The sequence below is a fragment of the Sinocyclocheilus rhinocerous genome, unplaced genomic scaffold, assembly GCF_001515625.1.
Source record: "Sinocyclocheilus rhinocerous isolate Xijiao unplaced genomic scaffold, SAMN03320098_v1.1 scaffold1733, whole genome shotgun sequence".
In the NCBI taxonomy this organism is placed as follows: domain Eukaryota; kingdom Metazoa; phylum Chordata; class Actinopteri; order Cypriniformes; family Cyprinidae; genus Sinocyclocheilus; species Sinocyclocheilus rhinocerous.
The window spans coordinates 72,959-98,763 of record NW_015640388.1 but is presented as its reverse complement, the minus strand read 5'-3'; the positions used below and the strand labels follow the sequence as shown (position 1 = coordinate 98,763).

The window sequence follows — 25,805 nt, the reverse complement described above, 5'->3', positions numbered from 1 at the left end:
TACAATCAAGTCCATTTCTAATTGACAAATGAAGGACAGGACTTAATTTTGTCGAAATGTCACTTTAGTATAAACTTGGTTGTGAATGAGTATTCATGTAGGTGTGCATGTAAACGCCCATGTCTTGAACTCAATAGTTTAGTACACCATGTCCACATTATAAAGCTTCCCTTTATGGCGCATTATGGGTTGTGGCATAGGACAGAAGAAGGATGACACTTGACTGAGGCTCTCTTTAAAGGTACAAATGTCCGCACTTGCCGCTAACCTTGACGACCTCAGTAAAGACCTCAGTCTGGCAGTATGACCTCTCCTTATGCAGCAGTACAGTTCTGCCCAGAGCGAACCTTTCAACGGTAAGACGGGAGTGACTTTGTGCCAGTTTGTTGGCCAGTTCTGAAAAGCCATTTGTAAGGTCACTAGGTTTATCTTGACCACTTACTTGGGCATGCACACATGGTGCATGTGGTTTTATTTAGTTGTTTCATTTGTAAATAGATATGAGCACATATCGCAAAGCACCGCGTTCCTGTTTCTGTGGTCCAGAACAGTGTGTTTGTTCTTATTCTCCTCATTAAAGAGTTACTGTCATGCTGGAGGTGCTAACAGTTGTGTCTGGTTCTCCAGCTGCTGCCTGGCTATGATATTTATAGGTGTGGTGTTCTTATGGTGACAAAGAATGCGTTTTGTGCAGTTTAAGGTGAACTGTCTAGATACTCAATCCTCAGCCTGCTTGTTTTTGTTAGCTCTTCATGCACTTGCTACTGGACATTTGTTTCTGTGGATCTGAACAGAGTTCAAATCTAAATAAAGCTGTATTAATAGCTAGGGATTAAATTTGCATGCTTGTATCGTTAATGATGTTCTAATGTAGTATTCCATTTCAATGGAGTATTGGCACCTCTTTAAAAAGGCAATTGAAATACTAGTTTCATATACTACATGCATTTGTAAATACCAGCTTTCCTTTGCTGCTCTGATTATAAATCTCTTAACTAATAAATTATGGTAAAATAGGTTAGCCTATATAAAATCAATGACACCATATTTTTTCTAACGAGGTGCCCACTTTCTTTAATTTGGTATGTTGACAGTAATCACAGGGTAAGGTGGGAAAAATCAATGCTTTTTAATCTGTTCATGTTTGATTATTCAGTTTTTCAGGTCTGTAAAATTCTCAAAAATATATTGTGTAAATTAACTTAAATGTAAAAAGATTGTTAATCTAACACATGTAAATTTCAGTTGAAAGCCATGCAACTGGTATAGTCATGTAAATCAAGTAATTTGCTTCCCAAAAAAACTGGTGCTAGTTGTCACTTTCTGTGTAGGCACGCAATTTTAAGTTTAACTTAACTTTACTTTACTGCTATCTTTTCAACCCTACAGGTTGTTCAAGAAAAGAAAAAAAAGATGTTCATTTATGAGGCATGTTTAACTTATTATATAAGGAAAGTGGTCACAAATGAACCTGCTCTTACACATTATTTATTGAATTTTCAGCTAAATTTGTTTTAAAAAATTGACAATTCATTAAACAAAAATTGAAAAAAAAAAATCATTTTTTTTAATGTGAATTGAATTGGAAAGTAAAAATGGATTTAATGAATAGTGTAATTTAAAACACATGTGACGGCTTAATTATTAGCCAAATTTGCCCTGATTTGATTTTGATTAAAATACACCTTTAATTATATTTTTGATCCTTGCCTGAATGCTAGTGTGGTTTTATTGTTCATTTGTTTACCCAACATCTAAGGCAAAAAATGACAAAGTTGGAATTTTACTGAAGGATAAAATTCACAAAAAAAGTTTTAAACCACTGTACAAAACCACTGTTAGAGAAAACATGTGTAATTGATGTAAAACCTTATCGTTACCATAATATATCTTTGTGTCATCAAGCGGCCTCACTTACCACTATGTTGTTAGGTCTTAGCCTATGAGCACATGTGGGTATACCTGCAGAGATGGTTGTTTTTGTGGCTGATCCAGCTGCTATCAGTAGGTCTAATCTACACCACAAAACAGGAGAAGCAGACGTGTAAAAATAACATCAACAGAGGTTCTCAAAATAAAATGAACATGCGTTTCTTTTTAAGTTAAATGCTCCATCTTTTATTTTATTTTTTTACCGAATCAATTAGATCATCTTGGAAAGATAAATAATCAAATGGGTGAAAATGCTAAGCAGATTTTGTTATCGAGTAATATTTATTTGCCAAGCAGTTAATGCACATTGTCACACAATTGAATATTGAATATTGAATTGAATTGAATTGAACTGAATTGAATTGCATTGCATTGCATTGCATTTGAATTTGAATTGAATTGAATTGGAATAAAATCTACTATTAAAAAAACAAAACAATGCATGACTATTCCTTATTGACAAGCAGACATTAATGTTTTTAATACTTTTGAAAATGAATAAATAACGAGTGCATAGTGGAATAAGTCCATATTAACTTTGGGACAGTTCACTCCTTTGCCACATTTAATAGAATTTGGGGCCATTCACAGTGAAAGCATGCGTCGAGGAGAAATCATGGGGGCCACCATTCTTCACCATTGTCTGAGCTACCATGTCCATCCTGCAGCTCCAGGTTTGAGGGATGAGGGAAGGGTCGGCAGATCCCTTTGAACGTTCCCTGGTCTCTGATTAATGAAGATAGCGGAGAAGTCCCTCTCACTTGTCTCCCCAGATTGTCTCCTCTGTTTGTTTTGATTGCATTTTCATCGCTGGATGTGCCCAACCTGTCAGGAGACAATGGGCAGCCCTGTTAAGCTGCGACTTTTGACCCCGTCCTGTCTGCGAGGGGCCTGGTCTGTGTTTAAGAGGATGCAGTGCAGCCTCTCCCTCAGGCAGGATGCATAACTCCCCCAGTAACCAGACACCCACCCACAGCTTCCAAAGAAGCTAGAGATGAAACCCACCCTACACATATACACAATGAAAAACTACAGTTGACTATTCTCTGAGAAGTTTATGCCATTTTTAAAGGAATCGAAAACCGAAGCTAAGCCCTGAAATCTTTTGCGGTTTTTATTACCCGCTACGATGAAAAGCACGATTTCTTGGCTAAATTGGGGGATGTGATGGCTGATTTGAGACAATGACAGATGTGGCAGCCACAGTGTTAAAGCAGAATTCAGAGGAAATCTGAGCACATTTTGGCTTCAGTAATTTGACGGAGAATGACAGTTTTCTTTTGCTGCATGACTCTAGAATTACTCATTCTCAGGTTGCACTATTTGTTTTATCAGGCTTTATGAGTGCTATTATGTGTGATCAAATTAATAAGTGAACATAAATTATCTAGATGTTTAATTAATGAAACGATCATTCCCACTTTAGCTGATGATGGATCAGAAATCTGCCCATAAACTTCACCTGTCATTTCTGTGGGTGGAAATCAAAGCTGTATATTTTCACTCATGGGTGCTGCACCTTTTGTGAGACCATGATGCCATTCTTGGCTGAAAATCTCTGTCACCCATATTGTATTTCTATCTGCCGTCTAGCATCCGTTCATCCTTCGTTTTCTGACCTTTTGCCGAGCTTGCATCCTCACTCGACTTTTTAATTGTATAATTCCCCTGGCCCAGGTTTGATGATGATGACGATGATGATGATGATGTCATGACACCAGGGCTGTCAACCTAGCTCTCAGTTCTCAGCCAGGGATCTGAAACATGTCCTGTCGCAATGTGTGACCTGAGACAGCAGCTACTCAGCACCTGCTGGAGATCTATATAGTCCTCATGCTCTCACCAACCTGTAATGTTGACAATATTAAATGCAATAACATATCAATGAGAGAGAGACACATGTAATCCCTATACAGAGAGCTGCTGGAACCTTGTGTAAGTTATTAGCCACTACATTCTCTGACATAAGAGAAGTAGTATCTTGTTTTGTGGTTTTGTTGAGTGTGATAGCAAAAGCTAAATCTAAGCGTACTGACAATTGTAGAGTCATTTAGCACTCTCAGAGAACTATAAATGAAACACAGTCCTCCATGATATATGATATAGATGACATACCCCTGTGACATAAACACTTTGCTTAAGTTGCTTCCGCTGGTTTATTGACCGTTACATCTTACTGAGTTGTTTATAGGGCTTTTTAGAGAGATTTAAAGCACAAGGAACATTTTAATGTTGTTTTCTGTATTTAAAATGGTATTGCTTCCATAATACCTATTAGAATTAAAGGGATAGTTCACCCAAAAAATTTGCTGTTAATTTACTCACCCTCAGGCCATCCAAGATGTAGGTGACTTTTTTTTTTTCTTGAGTACAGCAGTAAAGATTTTTAGCTGAAACGTGGTCCTTGATTCATAAAAAGTCAGCAGCTGCCTGTTTTTGAGAAAAAAAAATATATATCAAGGAACACAAAATGAATACCCGTGGCTCCTGGCAATATATATCGAGGTCTTAAGTAGCGAAACGTTCGATCTGTGCAAGAAACTGAACATTATTTACAACAGTATTGTACAATATTATTGAACTATCCCTTTAATCCTTAAACACTAATTTAATAACACTGTTAAATGTAATCTTTACAAAATATCAAAAATTATAAATTTTTATGCTGTTCCTTAATGTTGTAATGCTTAAATCCACTTGTTGAAATTTTTTTTATTTATTTGCTTGTTTATTTATTTTGTTTTCAAGGTTTAACTTTAGTTTGACATAGAATCTTATGGTATTTATAGTCCTTATGGTATCTATCAGATTCAGTGCATCCTTACTTAGAGGGATTGTTTTTGTTTCAGCATAAAAAAAAACAATCAAAAGTGCACCAAACCAATACTAAAAATATTATCTACAGTGATGCTGCCTTTTTATGATATGACAATTGAATTCTGCAGGAAATAATTAATAGCCATTTTTAATATATAGTTACATTGACTTATGTTGCTTTTATAACTTTGTAACATCTATATAAAAAAAAACAAGCAAAAATTGCAAAGCCTTGAAAGTTGCAAAATCATCTCAATGTTATAACCAGTTCTGTTTATCTGTGCAAGACCCCACCCATTTTATAAAAATGACATACAATCAATAAGTACCCGATGTTCTCCATAGCACCATTCTCTTTTATTGTATGTGTAATGGGTTACTGATTCATTAATACAATTAACTATATGAATAGCTGTAAGTAAATTAGGCCCCAACTTTTATTTGTATTTGCTTACTCCCTTAAAAGCCCCTCGGATTGTTCATGTTCAAAGTGTAAAATGCAGTGGGGTTTAGATTTGAGGTAGGAATGCTGAGGTATGGACCTGTGGACACACCGTGACAATTGACGCATTGGGCTTGGCATTTGTGCGTCTTCCAGTGTGCCAAATGACAATATCTATGAGGCTTAAAGTAAACATTGGGGTTGAAAAAGCTTTTATCCCCAGTGACAGGCCTGGCAGCACACCGTTGTCCCAGTAATTCAACTCTAGCATTCACTTTGTGCCACACCTCTTCAGCTGAACAAAGACAAAGAGTATATTCCCTGCTTTTCTTCTGAAGAGCTATGTTTGGGGAACCAATGGAAAGAAAATGGAAAGAGGAATTTTTCATTGTATTGAAGCTGAATTCCAAATGCTTCTTTTGCACCTCCCATTTTCCTCCTCTAGCAAATGGGAGTAGTTTTAATAGGTTTTATTACATTGTAAAAAGTGAACATGTATTTTGTCCCTTAAAGGGATAGTTCACACAAAAATGAAAATTGTGTTCAGAACTTAGCCTTATGTCATTCCAAACCTGCATGCATGTTTAGAAGAATGTTGAGGTTAAAACCCAATGGCCCCAATTGTTTAAAAATAAATAAATAAAATAAAAAATGCAGGAACGTTTTCATTTTTGGTGAAATATCACCTTTAAGGAACACATTGTGTGATAGTTCATCCAAAAATGAAAATCCTGTAATTTACTCACCCACAAAAACCAGTATGAATTTCTTTCTTCTGCTGAACACAAAAGGAGATATTTCGTAGAATGTGGGTAACCAAAGAGTTGACGGCAGTCACTGACTTCCATTTATTTATTTTTTTGGTTACCCACTTTCTTCAACATTGTTTGTCTGTTTGTTTGTTTGTTTGCTTGCTTTATGTTCAACAGAATATAAAAACTCATACAGATACTCATTGAGGGTGAGTAAACTCATACAGATACTCATACTCATTGAGGGTGAGTAAATGACAACACAATTTTCATTTTTGGGTGAACTTTCCCTTTAAATACTATAAACTGAAGTTTATCTTCAAAGGCTGCCATCGAAGTGTCAGTTTACAGTGATATCAAAGACTAGTGTTGCTTTGTATCTCTGTCTAGGATACAGTAATCTGACATCCTTCGACCTTAAAGCATTCAGCATTTATTAGGCATGCCTACATAGCTTAGTATATTAATATCTCCCCACCTCACAGAATGTAGGGGAATTCTAGCCCCACTCCCGAGTGCCAACGTTAGATTATGGGTTGACACCCCAACTCCCAGACGCTCACACACACACACACACACACACACACACACACAGCAATATAACAAAGAGTGAAAAATTTAAGGGGGTCTGAATACTTTCCGTACCCACTGTATACACACAAACACACACATTTTTGTTTCTTGAAATAAACGTTATCTAAAATTAAATAAAAATATTTAAAATAACTTATTTTATTTCAGCTAGTTGCTGAGACAGCATTTCAAAAATAACTAAACCTGAAATATAAATGAATTAAAAATATTTAGACAATATTTATATTTACAAAAATATTTACCAAAAAACTAAAACTATTAAAAATGACAAAAACACACAAAGTTACTAAAATGAAAATGAAAATTGATAATATAAAAATTAATTCAAAATATTAATAAAAACCCGAAGCTACCATCTAAAATTACTCTAGCGAAAACCTGGCAACACCCTTACAAATCATTTACATTTAAACCATTTTAACCACAACACCCTCCAAAACCCTGGAAGTGAGTTTTGCATGGCAAAGCCAACACTCCCATTTTCTTCAGATAATTTGTTTCCAATGCAATACCTGCAATTTTGGAAATTTATCTTAATACTGGTATTCTTTTTTCTTAAATTTTTTTTTTCGTCACCTGAGAAACATTTTACATAGTAATTCTGCCAAGTGTATCAGGACACGATTTCTGACTTAAATTTGGTTTCCATCTTTTTAGATTGAGAGAACCAGCAGCAGCCTGTCTCTCATGGGCTGAAGGTTCTTTCCTGGCCTCCATGTCACAGGGCCAGGGCTCTCAGGGTACAGATATCCTCGGACAAGACGTCCTCAGCCAGCTGCTGGAGATGCTGGACCAGTGAGTTATGAAGTATCTTACAAATTCACTCTTACTTTAAGAGTAAGTAAGTACAGGTGAACACAGTAGTCCCCCACTGTGTTCACCTGTAAAGTGTTATAAGTATAAATATACATAAAACAGTTTTAAGTCGGTTTACTGGTTTCTGTTCTAGGTCTGCGCTACATTCAATGCAGCCTATCGAGCTCAACTTTTCCGAGGGCTCTGCAGTCGGATCGGCATCTAATACAATACAGATTAGCATGGACTGCATCACGATGCGTGGGCCTGAGGAGCCACTTACAGTGAGTGCTTCATTTCACTCAACACATCACAAACAGCTTTTCACATATTTTCACATTTAAAAACCGCAATAACAATAGTTTGTTTTTTGTTATGGCAATCCAAAGTGCAATAATTTCACTTCTCTGATGGATATTGCAGTGTCATTACGATCAGAGGTGTTACTGTGAAACCCTTTCTTGACGCATTTCAAGATGGCAGATTATGCAAAATGCAAGTTCTGACCTTCTTTAATGAATAAATAGTCTTAAGTATTCATTTTAGTTAGGTTTCATTTTTTGAAAAGGAGGAGCCAAAGCAGATTGTTGATAACTGGCTATTGACTCCCCCAAATATATACCTCCCCATCGTTTCCTCAATATGCGCGTCATTTTTGCTGTAGCTGAGTAGTGAGTAGGTATACTCTCTAAGCACTGTTTCGTTATGTGGCGACTAACAAATGACGACAATAGAAGCAATCAAAACCAACAAAAGAGCAATAATATGCAAGTGCTATATTATTATAGTGTTATATTATATAAAGAATATATAAAGAAACGTACAGTATTTTGTCTAAGCAATAATAAAAGGACACATTTAATTTATAATTTGTCTTAAATCGAATCGAATCGTGAAATCAAAATCGTGAATCGAATCGAATCGAGAGTTGAGTGAATCGTTACATCCCTACTCCTATGCAATGTAAAAGTGATGCCAGCGTATACATATAAATGTATGCATATGAAAATGTATACATATAAATAGCACTCTAGACTGTTTTATAAATTTACCATTACTGTAACTTCACATAGCACAAAACTCAGCAAGTCAGTTTGAGCGAATACAGACAAGGTGATTAATGTTCATGAACCCAGCAGCTCATTAATACCTAGTGTGTTTTATATTTTAATTAGTAGTAGAATTCTAAGTATTATTATGATCATGTCAGTATTATTGTTAGACCCCCCCCCCCTTTTTTTTACAGAAACACTGAATGCCCAACAATACCAACACCACTCCTAAATTCAGTTAAAATGACAAATATGCATTTATACATGGTTAACAAGTTTTAATTCTAATTACTAAAGTTCTATCATTAAATAATGCTTGATTATCATAATATTATATTATAATGCTTTATTGACTGATGTTAAGAGTGTACTTTCAGATATTTAAAAAGCTGTGCCATTTTACAAACATAAGCTTCTATTCTATTGCCAAGTTGTGCGTAGAGGGTTGTTTAGATATTTTTAAATGAACAAAATCAATTAATACAAAATATTTAATAATCTTTTCAATATTTGTTTTTCTACTACTTGCAGTGCTGAAGCATTTAATTGTTGAATTCTGTCAAAATCCCCTGCAAAGTTTAAAGCAAATGTACATGGGGATTTTTTAAAACCTCCCACTGAATGGTCTCAGACGGGCTTTTTTTTTTTTTTTTGATGGGAACAGTAGATAATTAGATTTTTAATACAATAAGAACTGTTTGAATTTTTGTAATAGTCTTGTCCAATTGTTTTAGTGCCTTTTTTATATTAGTTTGCCTAAATTGCTTTTAAATATTGAACAACAGTTAAACATTTTTGGAATGTGTATGAAATTTGTAAGCAGATTACAACAATTATCTTATCACTTATGAAACTTGGTTTTGTTTAGTGTGATCACTCAAGTGAATAATTTCAGTAGTGGGGAATTTAGTGGTAAGCCCCAGCAAAAACAGTTACCTTGCACTAGCATGTGGGGGTGTTACTGTTTATTGGGGGTGTTTATGGGTTTTCCCTGGTCATTCTGGATAGTTTTGGTGGCAACAAAGTCAAAAGGTATGTCCAGATCCAGATGAACACGCAAAGTATAAAATCCTGATGACAATAGCCTTGCTTTGCTACAATGGAACATCCAATCTGAAGTGCTTCAGATGTAGCATTGTGTCATGCAAGAAAAATATATATTTTTTTTGGATGATCATAAAAATCTAAGGGACTGAAGTGGATCAATGAATTATGAAGATGGAGATTTACAACAATACGACACATCAGACAGTTTCTTCTTTTATGTGAGTTAGCATTTTTCTCCTTCCATACTCTGGACAAGATTTGTTTCTAGGTCAAACTACTTTTCTTCTAAAGTTTGCTTTTTGCTCTTGTGATCTTTAACACTGAAATTTGATGTAGGTTGTGCAAAATCTGTATATCCCTTGGGCAGATTCTATCAACACGTTTAGTTCTAATATTGTGTTTATACACAACAGAAGAGCAATGGAAAGTTTGACATTAAGTGTATGACCTGTAGCTGACGTTGAGGCCTTGTAGGATTTCTCTGGGCGCGCAGGAGAATTAGGTGGTTGTGGCTCCCCTCCCAGCAGAGGAATGCAGTTGTCCGGTAGTAAAGATGGGGGAAAAAAAGTGAGAGACTGAGCAACGCTTTGCTTCTTTGGCCCTGAGGGATTATCTTTTCTCTTGATCTAGGGATTAATACCCCCCATACAACACCACCCGCCCCCATCTTCCTCGCAGTAAAGATCGGGCGTGGTGCGCAGCATGGCACGCTAACATCCGTCCCTTGCCAGCTAGCATTCGTGTTGATTGAAAACCTGGAAACTGTGGCAACCTGCCAATCGTTTGCTGCAATGATGCTCATTAAACTTTGAAGAACAAACTTTCAGTGAAAGACAGCGGTTTGCATAGTTGCCGTCTCGTTAAAGGAATAGTTCACCTAAAAGTGAAAATTGTCTGTTTACTCACCCTCGTGTCGTTCCAAACCTGTATGACTTTCTTTATTCTGTTGGTATTTTGAAGAGGGTCCCACTTTATATTAAGTGGCCCTAATACCTGTGTGCTTACATAGTAATTAGATGTGATACTGGCCACTGCTGTGTAACATCAGAGTAATTACATTTTAAATCCATAGGAATTGTTTACTTAATATAAAGTGTAACACTTTCTTTACCAAAAAGTGCTGTTAGTCCTGTTACACATTTGTACTTTCATTACCAAAAAGTGTTGTTACCAATGTCCTGCACTGTAAAATCTAATTAGTCGGGCTTACTTAAAAAAAGCATGCAAACCGATTGCTTTGAAAAAACTAAGTAAAGAGAAATAGGAATAGTATGTTGTACTGACAAATGCTTAGTTAGTATAGTTTACTTACACGAGAGTTCTAGTAACTAAAAAAGAACTGTAGGGGGTACTTGATCCTTTCATTTAGGTTTGCTCATGACAGCATAGCTACTCACTGACTCCCAGAGTGCATTGCGGCAGAATAAATTATGCAGTTGCTTTGTTTTACAGTTGTTGATTTTATTTGCCAATTTTATTTGCTGTCTTGTGTCAGTAGTAGCACAACAAAAAGAGCAAATAAAATGGTTATTGTTACAATTAATGAAAATACATGAAATTGAATTGTTACCATTGTTGTGATTCACGTGCTGAATGTTTAAGTCTGTGTGTGACTTTAGCATATGACCACACACCATTTAAGAATTATATAAACCCAGTTAAAGGCATCTCAAGGTATTTATGAAAAATGAAATTTGAATAAGTTCATTAATAAACACACACAATAAAACATACTAATGCTTTAATTAGATATAATAATAATTTAATTAGAAGACAGTCACCTTCTAAAAGCAACCTATTTATTACTTTTCTTCCCTCGAAATCAAATAACTCTGACTTCACGATGCATTACTGCATTAGCAGAAAGAAATTTATAGTAACATAAATAAAGTTCCAAGTGCCCAACCAAAGGGAACGCTAATCACTATAATGGTGAGTAAAAAAAAAAAAACACTCAATTTATGAAGTTAGCTTATGTGATGTTCTCTCAGATATATCAGTTGTATTGAAAATTCAGCATTCAAGATGACTTTGGGAAACGAGTGAATGCAACTAGTGAAAGATAACTGCAGACATGGAGGAAATGAGTGAAAAGTCTATTAAGACTCTTTTTCTTTTCTTCGCTTCTGTTGTTATGTTGCACATTAGCAACATATTATGCCTCTCACTGGTTTATTAATGTCATTGGTTCCTTTGTGGCAACTTGAATATTTTAAGTAAGTGTCACTCAAAACAGTAAGTAAATTGTTTTATTTGCCTTGAAAGTAGCTGTAACTTACAGTTTTTTACGATTGCTTACACACTAAAATTAAACTTTTCCAACAATTAGCATTCAGAGACCAGATATAATTTTTTATATTTTTTTACTAGTGGGTGCAGGACACTATAGTTCATTTATGTAAGTGAGGATAGCAAAATAAAGTAAATTGTGATAAATTATACCCAAAAATTCTTCATACAGTGGACTACCAGTAAAATTGATACAAATTTGGGTCCAAAAATTATTCAGACCGAGTCTGGGAAAAAACTGAAGTTGAGGTTTTCATGAAGCTGGGTGACAGCATGCCCAGGAGACTACAGGCTGTCATTGAGGCTAAGGGTTGCCCGACTAAGTATTGATAGTTGTGTAAATACTGTCATACTAACAGCTGTCTGAATATTTTTTGGTTGATTGTAATCTATTACATACCTTTCTATCAGAATTATCTAGCGTTATCAAGATGAATTTGTTCTGACACAGTGTAACTCTGAGTTCTTGTCATATTTTATTACCATTTTCTAAACTATAGCGAATAAACTGTGATAATGTGAGAAATGTTGAAGGTGTCTGAATAAATTTTGGTTTGACTGTATCTATTTGATAAATGAAGTTAACCAACTAACATTATACATACCCTTTTGGTTTCTGTACCCAATATTTAAAAAATGTACAAATGCAATAAAAATATCGGTATCGGTACTCGGTATCGGCAAGTACCAAAAATAAAAGTATCGGTATCGGGCGAGTACTGGAAAAAGTGGTATCGGTGCATCCCTAGTAGATACTATGTACCAATGTGTACTTACACTGTGGTTACATACTATGTACACATCTAGTTACTATGTAAGTACACAGGTATTAGGGCCACTTAATATAAAGTGGGACCTTGAAGAATATTGGACCCGAATGACTTCTTAAATGTACAAAAAATACTGAGACAGAATTTTCCTTTTTGCTGAACTATCTCCTAATAACCAGCTTAGCAGTGATCGGTGAAGTCCTTCACCAAAAGAAAAAGAATTAAGAAAAAAGTATGCCGCCTTCATTAATTATTGGATGATGTGCTCTGTTTGGCACCCTCAGGGTCCTCTGTGTATTATGCAGGGGTGTTGTGTTTTAATCTGAAATTGCTCTTTCTTGGGTAGGTGTGCTTTCTCTGTAGCTGCAGGGCAACAATTTAGAGCAGCACCTGCCGCTGTGACTGACTGAGGCTTGTGTCCTATTCTGTCTGTGTGAGATCGGGGATGGGGGAGGAGAAAGAGAGGTGTGGAGTCAGGTAGAATGGAGGAATGTGACAGAGGAAAGGTTAGGTCCTGACATCAAATAGCTCAGCTAATATCATGGTGAGATGGAGCAGCTAAATGTAGTGAAGTCACAGATTTATTGTTTCACATTTTGTTATTAATGTCAAAAGACATTTAGCCCAGTGTAGCCTGATCTAAAGTAGTGATGCTCAACCAGGGGTCCATATAAATTGCAGTTCAAAAGTGTGTTTTTAGTTTTGTTCCGCTTGTATGTATATGCAGCCTTATATTATTTTGTGTAGGTGACACCAACCCATATAAAGACTCCAGACAGAGGTGGATTTAAGCCCCACGGCTTTTACTTGTATCATTCACACTTTTTCACAATAGTACAATGCACAGTGTTGCTTTTATTTTTTATTCGTTTATTTATTTATTCTCCCATCAAAACCAGTATCAAATGAAATTAGGTGACATAATAACGTCTCGGTTACGTATGGTAACCCTCGTTCCCTGAAGGAGGGAACGGAGACGTCACGTCGGATGACCGACGAATTGGGATCTCGCTTAGAGAGACCAATCTACTTCGAGTGTAAACTAAATGAGCCAATGCACATTGGCATGCGATTATTGCATCCAGCTGCTGCTGATCACAGCGTGAGTATAAGTAGGCAGCAGATGCACCGCATATTCAGGTTTTCGCTGAGGAACTGAGCCGGTGACCCAGCCGCTCAGCGGTGGTACAGAGCTGTGGCGACGGGACGTGACGTCTCCGTTCCCTCCTTCAGGGAACGAGGGTTACATACGTAACCGAGACGTTCCCTTTCAGTCGGTCACTCTCGACGTCACGTCGGATGACCGACGAATTGGGATCTCGCTTATCGTGACCATCACCCAGTGCCAGGTAATGACCGCATCCAGAAACGCCCGGGTGATATGTTGTCTATAGCAAGACCCACATCGTCTTTACAAAGACGTAACGTCAAGTTTGCCACGCAACGTCGTCTTTAAAAAGACGCACCCGAAATTGCTCTTTTAGGGAAAAAGCTCTTTTAGCGTGCTGAGGCGCACAGGGGAGATGATCATCTGCAACACAAACAAGGGGTAGTGCAGCCTGATGTGTGCAACCCACTCGACACGGGAAACCACCACCGCTGAAGCGCCGTACCGCCAACACGAAGCTGAACTCGTTCAGTCTTCTTCTCGCAGTAGAGTAGTCAGGAGCAGAACGATGTGAACGCTCGGCTCAGAAGCGAAAAGCTGAATATGCGCTGCATCTGCTGCCTACTTATACTATACTACTTATTATACTATGATCAGCGGCAGCTGGATGCAATAATCGCATGCCAATGTGCATTGGCTCGTTTAGTTTACACTCAAAGTAGATTGGTCTCTCTAAGCGAGATCCCAATTCGTCTGTCATCCGACGTGACGTCGAGAGTGACCGACTGAAAGGGAACTATAATTAGAAATGGGTACTAACAAATTGGTGAGAGAAAAAAGCTGCCATTGAGTAAATTTTTTGATCTGGGTGTTGCTGAGCTGCAAGAATTCAACATAGTATGTCCCTTGAATACCTTGAAGGTGGTGAGGCAATGGTTTGTTTAGGCTGTGTTGTGCCCTAGCCCTTGATTAGTCATTTGTAGTGTTCTTTTCAAGTAGAGCCTGACTCAGCATTTGGCAGGAACACATAATTAAGGCGTGCTTCCTTACTGCCATCCATCCATTCTGTAGCTACTGTTCATCTTATTTTGTTCTAAAAATTTCTTGTGTATTATTTAAACTTTTGTGATTAAAAAAATTGTGATTTAATAAAATCAGTCTTTCATGTTGCTCCCAATTTAATTTTTTGAAAGGATATGTTTTCCGTGTAAATGTTTTCATAGTGCTGATGCATGTTCAGTTCAGATCATCAGAGCCACTAAAAAAAAAATTCTTAAAAAGAAGAAAAAAACATTTATATGCAATTCTCTTCGACTCTTGATTTGAGACTTAACTCCACAGTTTAAATCATGACTGCTAAATCACTGCTGACTCTTCACCCCACCAGTTTGCCTCAAGCGAAATTAAACAGTACTGGCAAGGTACAGAGTAATTCATCTAACCATTTATCTCTCTCTCTCTCTCTCTCTCTTTCCTCTGTCTCTCTCCTTTCCTTCACTCTCTTCCTTTTCCACCAACACTGTTTTCTCGTATACTAATATACATCAAGGCGTTAGGATGTGTTAAGTATTTGTAAGAACTAGATGACTCCGTATAAATACAACAATAAAGGAAGAAATTAAAGAAAAAAAATTCTAAATCACTAAAATATCTTTAAGTATTCTCATACTGAAAATTACAGCAGTGACCTTTGACCTGGTTTGTTTGAAAGGCTCTGCATTGAGGTATGATTGTGTAGGAGTTGGCATTTTGTAACATTTTTCTTCCAAATGTTTTTTCTTGTGTATAGCGTGTTTTTCTGGTCAGCGGCTGAAAGGATAACGTTTATTAAGGTCAGACATCATGATTTGAAACTAATAACTTTTAACTAATAACAATGCAACCATCCCTCGAAGACTAGAAAAGGATCAAAACAGGATAGTGAGGACTAGTGCCAATTATGCTGTAAAACAATTCTAAAGTTCAGAGTACAGGTGTTGACTTTTGCTCTCTGATGTCCACAGGTGTTTAGTCTTTGAACTATAGCACTGTTACCCATCAGCTAGTGAACTCCGTTAAAGCAGATTGCCACATCAATGGATTTTCAAAAGTAAATCTGCTGAAGAGAGAAAAAAGATTGTTAAATTTTTTTATTATTATTTTATAATTATTATTTTCCGATCTAAGCACCATACTACCGTAGGTAATGATGTGTCAAGTCATATAACCAGAAAAAAACATTTTATATCAAATAAACCCTTCTTCTTTTTCTCTCACTCCTGCAGAGTTTCTTGAACAGGTCTCACTTAAAATACTAGCCAATAAACAAACAAACAAACAAACCAGATTTCTTACCCCTCTTTATTTCTCACTTCTATATTAAAGGGGTGATGCAGTTTCTTGAACAGGTGTCTCTCAAAACACTAGCCACCTGACACATGACACCTCACTAATCCTAGAGTTGTAAGCCCAAACAGTCCTATAAGTGTCCATATAGATCTAAGTGCAGCATCCTTTGTCTGAGCCACCAGGAAGCTTCAGTCGGGTTCACCACCTTTTTGCAGAGCCTATTTATTGCCTGACAGCAGTTGCCTAATTTAGCCTAATTATTTTACATGTGTGCATGAATATTCACCTCATGGATAGGAGTTGACTTGACAAGAATAATCTTTTTTTCAGATTGTTTCGGGTGTTTGGGACATTTGCTCTTTAGTAAGAGTGGATAGGACAATAAATAAATAAATAAAAAGGCCACACCATTATCTAAATTTGAAAATGGAAGCCAATTGAATTGATGCATGCAATCTCATGTACAATTGATAACCAGAACAGTCAGCCATTTGGCAGTGATCTGTCTAAGCAAATATAATCTACATATTCTGTTTTAAGAATGGCCATGCCTCCCTAAAGCAAAACCTTTTTTAGGGGCTTACTACTTCTGACTGTAGACTGTGGTATAATTTGTGATTGTTAGGTGGGTCAGGTTTAAGGGTTCAGCCCTTTGTGCACTGTGACTATTGCCACCTGAGGCTGTCCCTTAATTCTGTCACCTCTGACCCCCATGGAACACATATATAACTTCTTAACCAGGAGTAGCCTTTCAAGGCAGTGCAATAAACACTCTTAGAATATAGGAATAATAAATCTTAGATTATATGAATAATGAAAGTGCAGACAAATATTCTAGAATTTCAAAAACATTTTTTGAAAAATTTCTCATAGTTTCACAAAGTCTGCATTAATTTGATCAGAAATACTGTATAAACAGTAATGTTGATACATTACAATTTAAAATAACTGTTTTGTATTTTAATGTAATTTATTCCTGTAATGGCAAAGCTGAATTTTCAGAAGCCATTATTCCTGTCTTCAGTGTCACATGATCCTTCAGAAATCATTCTGTTATGCTTTTTTTTTTTTTTTTTGATGGTAAAGGAACATTTATCAGCAATGTTGAAAAAAATGTGCTTAATATTTTGTGGATACATTTTTCAGCATTCTTTGATTAAAGTTCAAAAGAACAAAATTCAATTGAAATACGAATATTTTCTAATATAGTACACAATTTACAATTTTCGCAATGCTCTACAGTCGCTTGTTTAATTTAATGCACACTTGCTGAATAAAAGTATCTTTAAAAAATCTTAACTTTTGAACGGTGTAGTATATGTAACATTGATTCTTATAGATTCACAGTAAATTGATGGAGCTCTACAGCTTTGCTTCCAGGATATTTAATACTGAAGTTAGCAGGTTTTCATATTTTCCTTTGAGAACGTTGCATGATTAATAGTAAATGTCATGTAGACACTGCATAATGAATTGTCTATTGTAAGCAAGCATGGAATATTTAGCTCTAGTGATTTTCAGACTTTTGCAAGAGTTCAGCTGCAGTCAGCTAAATTAATCACAACACCTCGGTTGAGTTGATAGCAGAAGATTTCACACAAGTGCTACTTCAGTGAGGGCCTTAACCCCTATTTTAGATTGCAGCCAGTGTTTTTGTAAAGTAATTAGAAGTTAGTTTAGCTAATTCTAATTGCCCCCCATCAAAAGTGCTCTTAATAATAGCTACCCCCAGGAGGGTGTGAGCTGCTATTTTGAAGAATTTAAGAATTCTCTAGGTGTTATATAGGTGGTAAAAGTTCAAATGAGTGTTTATGTTAGTTTAGTGCCATATACTGTAAAAGTGACTCATGGTGCATTAATGTTGCAGTCTGCCCATTTCAGAGATGACTAAGTGGCACGAGACTGCTGTACATGGGGATGGGACTGCCAGCCTTAGGAATACACAAGTGAACAATTTTCTCTTTAGTCAGTCTGGTAAACGGACCGAATTTAGCACATTTGGTTGGTAGAACTTAGTCTATGAGTTCATTTACAAGTTTGTAGTTTTGCAAAGATGGTGTTGAATCAATTGCTGAAATAACAGATAATTAACAGGGCAAATATCATAAATGAGATGTATGGTGTAGAGCAGGAATGTCAAACTCAGTTCCTGGAGGGCCGGAGCCCTGCAGAGTTTAGATTCAACCCTAATTAAACACACCTGATCAAACTAATCAAGTCCTTCAGGCTTATTTGAAAACTACATGGTATGTGTGCTGGAGCAGGGTTGGAACTAAACTCTGCAGGGCTCCGGGCCCCCAGGAATTGAGTTTGACACCCCTGGAGTAGAGTAAAGGTCCTTGCACACTGAGTCCGAAATTTTCATATGCGTTTTTTTGTATTCATCATCCTAAAAATTCATCATGCACAGAAACCTTGCACACTGAGTCCGATGCGTATTAATAAAAAAAAATACAAAATGGAGTCTTCAAGCAGTGAGGATGATTTTGTTGTCCTCTCTCTTCTTAAAAAGAGAAAAAGAAAGAGGAAATATTGGATCCATCATCCAATCTAAGGAGAGTTCCAACTCCTTATGAAGGAGCTACGGGATTATCCCGGGCGATTCAAAGTTTTCTTCAGGATGTCAGTGGCTCAGTTTGATGCTTTGCTAGCGATACTGGAGCCACATATTAAATTTTTTTTATAAAAAAACCTTATAAAAAAGTTTTTTTTTTTTCTTTTTTTTTTACGTGTGTACATTTCGAATAAAAATTTCTGACTCAGAAAATTTTTGAAAACTCAGAAAAGTGTGCAAGGACCTTAACAGTTTAACACATTTCATGACTGGTCGCCTAAAAATACGTTATTACCTCGAACTGAAATTGATTTAATGGCCTTTCTTCTGTACAATCTGATGAATCTAACATGAAGACATTTAAATATTCACAAAGTGGGTTGGTTCACCCATATCTGAAACAACATTAGTCTATTCAAAACAAATCTACACTAGTCATCTCTGATAGATACAAGCTGTCAACTGTAGTCCTATTGTTTCTCATGAGACTGTCATATGGCTGTGCTGGAGGCTCTTTGGCTGGTGGAGAGGGGCTCATTCTTATGCAAACAGGCTATGGATGCTACTACTGGGGAGAATTTAGTGCTCTAAGGTCATTCTAGAGCTATAAAGATGATTCCCTCCAAAAGCAAGAGAGAACTTTGTATCTGGAGGTTCCATTTTTCAGTGCAAAGTCATTTACTGGGTCTCACAATTCTATCCATTATATTTTTCCCCTTTATCATGTCATCAAATACTGAAATCATTAAAGTTTTCAAATTATATTAAATAAATAAATGTAGTTTATAGATCATTTATTTTATTTTAATTATAAGTGTGCTTTATTATTTAATTAAAAATAAGTCAATTAAATGGCTGACCTGAGATAATTCCTTAAATAACTAATATTTTATATATATAAAAAATATTAGATAACTAATATTGTGAGGTGTTAGAGCCCATTTCATTGCGTATCACACTTGCACAGATTAATTGGTTTTTAATTAGTTTGATTCACATTTTACTTGTTTTAAAATTTAAACATTGAAGTAAAATAAAATCACTTCATACATTAAAAAAAATTATACGTAAAAAACAAAAATAGATGCAATAATGAAAGACAATGGCAATTAAATAGTTGCACTGGAAATCATCTAGGTCTAGTGCTTCGCAACTCCTTAGAGTTAAATCTTAAAGGAAGAGTCTGAACACAGGCAACACCTTCCCAAAAGTAGGGTGTGGTATTGGACAGGTAATTTCTCAGGACCTCCCTCTTCGTCGCTGGTATATATGGCAATCCCATTGAATTCCTATAGAGACTTTAAGCCTGTCCCGTTCACCTCTGTAGCCCACATCACACTTTAAGGGCATAAAAGAAAAACAAGGGGTAAGAATCCTGGAGCCTGTGGAGCAAACAGCGGCTGCACTGCTCAACCTCAGCGCCAATATGTTGTACCTGGAGACCAATCCTCCCACATCATACAGTGAGGTAAGGCCCTTGCGCTACCACTGCCCATCTGGAGATTGAGTTGGTCCCAATACTAAATTCTGGGTTCTCAGGGAACCCTCTGGAGTGACTGGCAAGACTGGCATCAAAAGTAGGCCTTGTAAAGGCTTTGGGATATATATTGTGTACCGTCTTTTTTTCCCACCTCTCACAATGTTAACCAAAAACATTTGAGGGGATGCTGTTACTTCTGTTACTTATGAAAATGTGATTTGTGGTCCTAGTCTGACACTTTGCATATGAATCTATGTGATGTTTTTTTTTTTTTTTTTTACTTAATTATTGGTTTTGATTTCTTTGTGTAATTCTTTGTGCACATTCACTATCTTTTGTTTATATTGACACTTTAGAAATTGAAATGTTTGCATTTATTAAGTCATTGGTTTGAACTGTGATAATGGATTTTATAATGGTGTGTGGGAGTGAAAAATCGGACGTGCTTCTGTACAGATAAAAATCAACGTGCATTGCTTTAATGGTTTGCCTAGCTGCTGTTTTGTCTACGGTGTACTGCTCTTGGGTTGAGTCAAAGTATTTGGCAAATAATGGATTTGTCTGGGACGGTGAGACTGATAATCTTGTTTGTATAGAACAATGGGCTGCGATTGGGCAGTTTGCTTTGAGAAAGTACTAATGGAGTCTACTTTTACTTAAGCTTAATATCACTCATTGAATGTTTACCTTTGTTTACAAACTGTTGCAGCAGGTTTTTTGTGTATATGAATACTTTTTTCTTTAGCTTAATATGTGCAGGTGCACTAAAGCCTTTCTTTAGCTTAATTTGTGCAATTGCACTTGTCATTTCAAGTCATTGCATTGCTATATCAGGAAAGGAAAAAAAACAATAACACTTTAAGGCCATTTAATTGATTGAGGTGACAAAAGGATCATGATTTCACAGCTAAGCTTGATTTTCGTGTCAGGTTGCTAATGTGTTTTCGAATTGTCATGGATGATAGTTATCAAATTTCTGGGTGTATTTTGTTGAACTGCAGCAACATGCTAGCACTGATATACGAAAAGCACATTTAATCATTCCCCCAAAATTATACAGTTTTGACTTTTTTTTTTTTTAAATAGTGTATTTTTTAATTAAATAAAAAAATCTTCTGTTGAATGAGTTGTCAAATTTTTCATAAAACAAAACTTTCAGTATAATGTATAATTTAAGTATAATGCAACTTAAGTTTATAACTTGAGCGTTTTAAGCCGTCTAAGATAGTGGCCGGATCTGTGTTTGTTCTCTAAAAGCTCCCCCATTCCTTCCTGACAGGTGGTAGTTCAGACTGTGATTTCAGTGCTGCTATGCTCTTGCACAAAGCTGTTGTCAACACAACACTGTTAGCTCAGAGACAAACCTGTTGGTAGAAACACGGTCCGGTCTTCTACCCCCCCTCCTTGTGTTTTTAAAGCTGGCTTTAGGTAACCAATCCACTGCCCACACAGCTTTGATTTAATGCTTTTAAACACTCTGTTTCTCACTCTCTTTAATCATGGTAGGGGTTACAGGTCCGTAGACATGCATGTTTTGTGTTGTAAGTGGAGACATGCAAGGAATTTGAGAAATAATATGGTACTGTTAATGTTGATTTACCACAAATGTTCAAAATGTATCAAATTTGATAATTTCTTGGATTTCTTGCATCTTAAGCTTTAGTTTAGTTTAGCTTAAGTGTTTTTTTTTTATTTCCAAGTGTTTTTTACTTTTAGTTTTATCTTAAGCTTTGGTTTTGCTCTTTGACAGCAGGTTGTCCCGTAAGATGTGTCCATCTTTCTCGCAACGAAAGGGCTTCAGGTTAAACTCCCGCTCGTCTGAGTGATAGATTGCGGAGCCGCTTTGAAGAATGTGTGCATCAAAGTGATCCTGAGAAGTCTAGGAATTGTAATTGTTTTAACTGTAGTAGATACAGATACAATCATCTGCTCTGCCCAGCCCACTGGGTACGAAGTGAGAAGAAAATAAGAGCACTCCCCCCACCCCAATTTAGTGCTTAATGCTTTCCACCCCTGTGGTCACTCATCAAGGCCTCACAGATGTTCTCAACACCCATCCCGGGTTACAAACTGCCCAGGTCACTGGAACACACCCAGGAATGCCAGCCATTTCACCCCCCAGGCCAGGGCAGCCTCAGCTCCTGCCACTGCTCTTGAGTTAGGAGCACTCATTTTGCTCTCAAACTCTAGACTTAAGTAGTAGTTAGAATTTAGTGGTTTTGGCCATTAGAATTCATCTTGTGGAATCAGGAAAAAAGACAGATAGCATTTTAGGCTGAAAATCAACTGTAATGCTGGCACTGCTGACATCTGTGAACAGCACATTGTTAGAATGCATTGTTAAAAGATGCAACTGAGATGCTTCATTTTACCCTGGAATTCATTGGAGACTGTCAGTGCAGAGCCGAATTTGAAATCTTAATCAATCATTTATTATTTTGCTGTAATATTTTCTAAGAAACATTTAACTTTGCCTCTGTTTTGATTGCCTTTATTTTAGAAACGGCCAAATGTATATTTGACACGAGTAGCAATGAAGAGGGTTTTGCTTGTAAGCAAAACAGATTTTTATATGCTCTATATATTATGGTATATTATAGTATTACGTTTATGCATTTGGCAGACGTTTTTATCTGAAGCAACTTACGTTGCATTTATCAGTTCATGCAATCCCTCTGAATCAAACCCATGACCTTGGTGTTGCTGGTGCTAGATGCTCTACTTTTTGAGCTTGTTACTTATATTATAGTATAGTATAGTATTGTATTGTATTGTATTGTATTATATTATAATATTGTTATATTATAATAATATAATATTGTTATATTATAGATTTATGGTTCTACTTAAGCATCCCAGAGGCTCACTTTCCAAAGAAGCTAAACATGCTGGTATTTTTAAGAGCAGCTAAAGCAGTTGTTACATAGTTGTTGCATTGTGGAGGAATAGTATTTGACAAGTATGTGTTAGAGGAAATCACAATATGATCAAAAAGGTGGACTAAATGATAAGTTGTTCTACTAGATGTTTTTGTTTGTTTGTTTGTTTTGTCTACAGAAATGTGAATAATGCTTAAGTATTGCTTTGTATTTAGCACAGTTGGTAAACTTCCCCTCACTTTATTATCAGTGCAACCTTCAACATTGAGTAGCTCTAATGAGTCTCAGAGATTAGGAAATTTCACAGATGTGTCTTGTATGTTAAAATAAATCACAAAGTGCAATTGCATATGATAATTTACTCATTTTAGAATTTTTGTAAACATCTGAATATTTTACTACTACGATACATGAGACCAGCTCCTGGGGTTATACATCAGTAGGCAAAGATGTTATTTCAGTACATTACTTTATATACTTTACAATCTCTACTCTATTTTTATTTATTTTTTTATAGTTGCATTACTTTTTACCTCTGCATTTTTTACAGTTTACAGGCATGTGCAGATTGTTCTTCTGATTAGTTTAAGTAAGTTTAAAATGTCTGTGAGAGCCCAACTTCAATTGTAATTACAAACAAAGGCTAATGTACTGCTAATGGCTTTAAGTAGACTGAGCACTGCCCTACACCTCCATAGTGGGATCAGACACACAGACTGACTTGCATGGCCTTACTGTCTCCAAAAGATTCCATTATGTCCTAATTGCTTCATTGTAAAGGATGTGTGTGCTTAAGAAGCACTGTTGAGGCTGGAGGGTACAGCTCTTGTGTTTGGGTTCTTTTTGTGTGGGTATGCGCGTCTGCTCTTACAATACGCTTCTTTTCATACGCCAATAGACCTGGTCTATTGTTTCTTCAGATAGGCTCTTAAAAGCCTGAGACTCATTGTTTCCAGGAGGCTGAGCAGACTCGTGGCACACAAGCACACACACACACAATGACCCCTGTCTGTACATCACAAATGGCCCCTATTTTCTTATTTCCTACAGCACTTAGAGAGAGGTATGCTGAGGTCAGTGATTTGACTCACTCTCAGGTGTGTATGTGTACAAAATACATAACTATCTAAAAAACCTATTTAAATAATCTATATTTAATCTTTTAAGACTTAAAAAAAGAAAATATATATATATTTTTCAACCATTTTAAAGAAAAAATGAATGAATGATTTTACAGTATGCATTAGTCATGTTTATAGTATATTTTGCCCCACTGGTGATTCACCCGAGCCACCTGCAGCACCGGGAGAATTGTATGTGAAGGATTGAAAGAGAAAGAGACAGGAAAAGAGAGAGAAAGAGGAATAAGCGTGCAAACTGGACAGCTGTCTCCATGTATGCCTGAAATAAACAAGGGACTCAGTTGAGATTAATGATGGTCTAAAGAGCCATACAACCATGGCACCTCATCCAGGAATGTGGCGTGTATAAATGGAAAGGAATGGACTAGAGGAGTGGGGCTGGAAAAGGCTGGCTTACCTCCAGAACATTTTTCCTTCTCTCAAATGACAGTCATTTTAATTCCTTTCTGCGCCTTCACTAGAACAAGGCAACAGGAGCCGTGTGAACTGTGTATCGCCCATTTACTGCCGATCCCCCTGCTGTACCCATCTTCCTTTTGTTATTACTGCATCTTCCAGTTCATTTAGAGTCTTCCTTCATTCCTGTGGACCTCACCAACAACCTAGAGCAATTAAGGCGGGCTAAAGACTTAATTGGTCCTAAATGTGATGGTTGTTTACATTGTAAACAACCAATTGTTGTGTACAATGTACAATTGTAAACAACTGCAGTTTCACACCTATAGAATAAAAATGACTGGGATAAAGAATGTCATAAATGACACTTCAAATGAACCCAGAATTAGCTACTTCTAAATTTTAAGACCCCATTAGTCCCTGTTAGATGTTAGGCTACTTTAAATTTCTTGGATCACCACATACTGAATCATGGCTTGGATTTATTTCTAAAACTTTAGTGTTAATTTTGTTTTAGATAAATCTTTTGGCCTGTGACAGCATAACTGTAAATTATTCCTTTTTAAATAATGCATCACTATTCTTGTGGTAATCCTTCTCTTCTGTCACGGTTGACATATCGGTGGCTGTAATCGGACATTTACTGCCTTTCTTTACTCAAGTACACAGACGTGGCTATTTGATGAACAGTTTGATAAAGAGCATAACCTCTTTAGTCATAATTCTCTCTGACTTGAACATACTGTACAAAGACTTATTTAAGTCTACCAAGCACTGGCTGTTATGCACATCATCGGTTTCTCTAAGCCCACCATTACATCATAGCCTGATGTATTAACATGAAAAGAAGCTGTATTGTGGCAACAACTCATTAATGTTTTGATGAATATTGTGTCTTTGTTTGTATGACACTTCTAATACCGTAAACACTTGAAAAGATTTTATACTGATAAAAATACTCTCTGTTTTTCATCTAGCCACAGTATACAAGCCTGGGGCTTCTCAACAGCATGGATCAAAATGGTGGCTCCACCTCCACCAGCCCCTACAACAATGAGCATGCTCAGAACAACGTAACGGCACCATCACCCTACTCCCAGCCCAGTTCCACCTTCGAAGCCCTGTCTCCATCACCTGCCATCCCATCCAACACAGACTATGCTGGCCCACACACCTTTGATGTGTCCTTTCAACAGTCCAGCACAGCCAAATCAGCCACCTGGACGGTAAGACAGTGTCTCTATATGTGCGACACATATGACTTTTATATAACTTTTTACATTATTAATCCTCCTGTTGTTAATGTTGTTCTTCTTTGTTTCTGTTGTTGAATGCTGCGCACAAATGACGTCGCTGTCGACCGGCTTACGGCACTTCTTAGTACACACTCTCGGTGCGAATGCAACCCTTTAAATGGTACTGGGAAAT

At 36.6% G+C, this 25,805-nt stretch overlaps 2 protein-coding genes across 8 annotated transcripts in view; both read left to right on the top strand.

Moving 5' to 3' along the window:
• Nucleotides 1-294: 294 nt before the first annotated feature.
• On the top strand, nt 295-10,243 carry LOC107752649 (tumor protein 63-like). The gene is made up of 5 exons (XM_016568679.1): nt 295-356; nt 7,195-7,332; nt 7,487-7,616; nt 9,906-9,975; nt 10,062-10,243. Exons 1-5 carry the CDS (start codon nt 304-306, stop codon nt 10,241-10,243), a joined length of 573 nt encoding a protein of 190 aa, XP_016424165.1. The 5' UTR covers nt 295-303.
• A 9,546-nt stretch (nt 10,244-19,789) lies between these two features.
• LOC107752631 (tumor protein 63-like) overlaps nt 19,790-25,805 on the top strand; it is a 24,177-nt gene continuing 18,161 nt past the window's right edge. For all 7 annotated transcript variants that reach the window (XM_016568649.1, XM_016568647.1, XM_016568648.1 and 4 more), the window contains exons 1-2: nt 19,790-19,948; nt 25,355-25,603. In XM_016568649.1, coding sequence (XP_016424135.1) covers nt 19,907-19,948; nt 25,355-25,603 — 291 coding nt within the window. In that variant the 5' untranslated portion in view covers nt 19,790-19,906. The remainder of the gene's footprint in view (nt 19,949-25,354; nt 25,604-25,805) is intronic.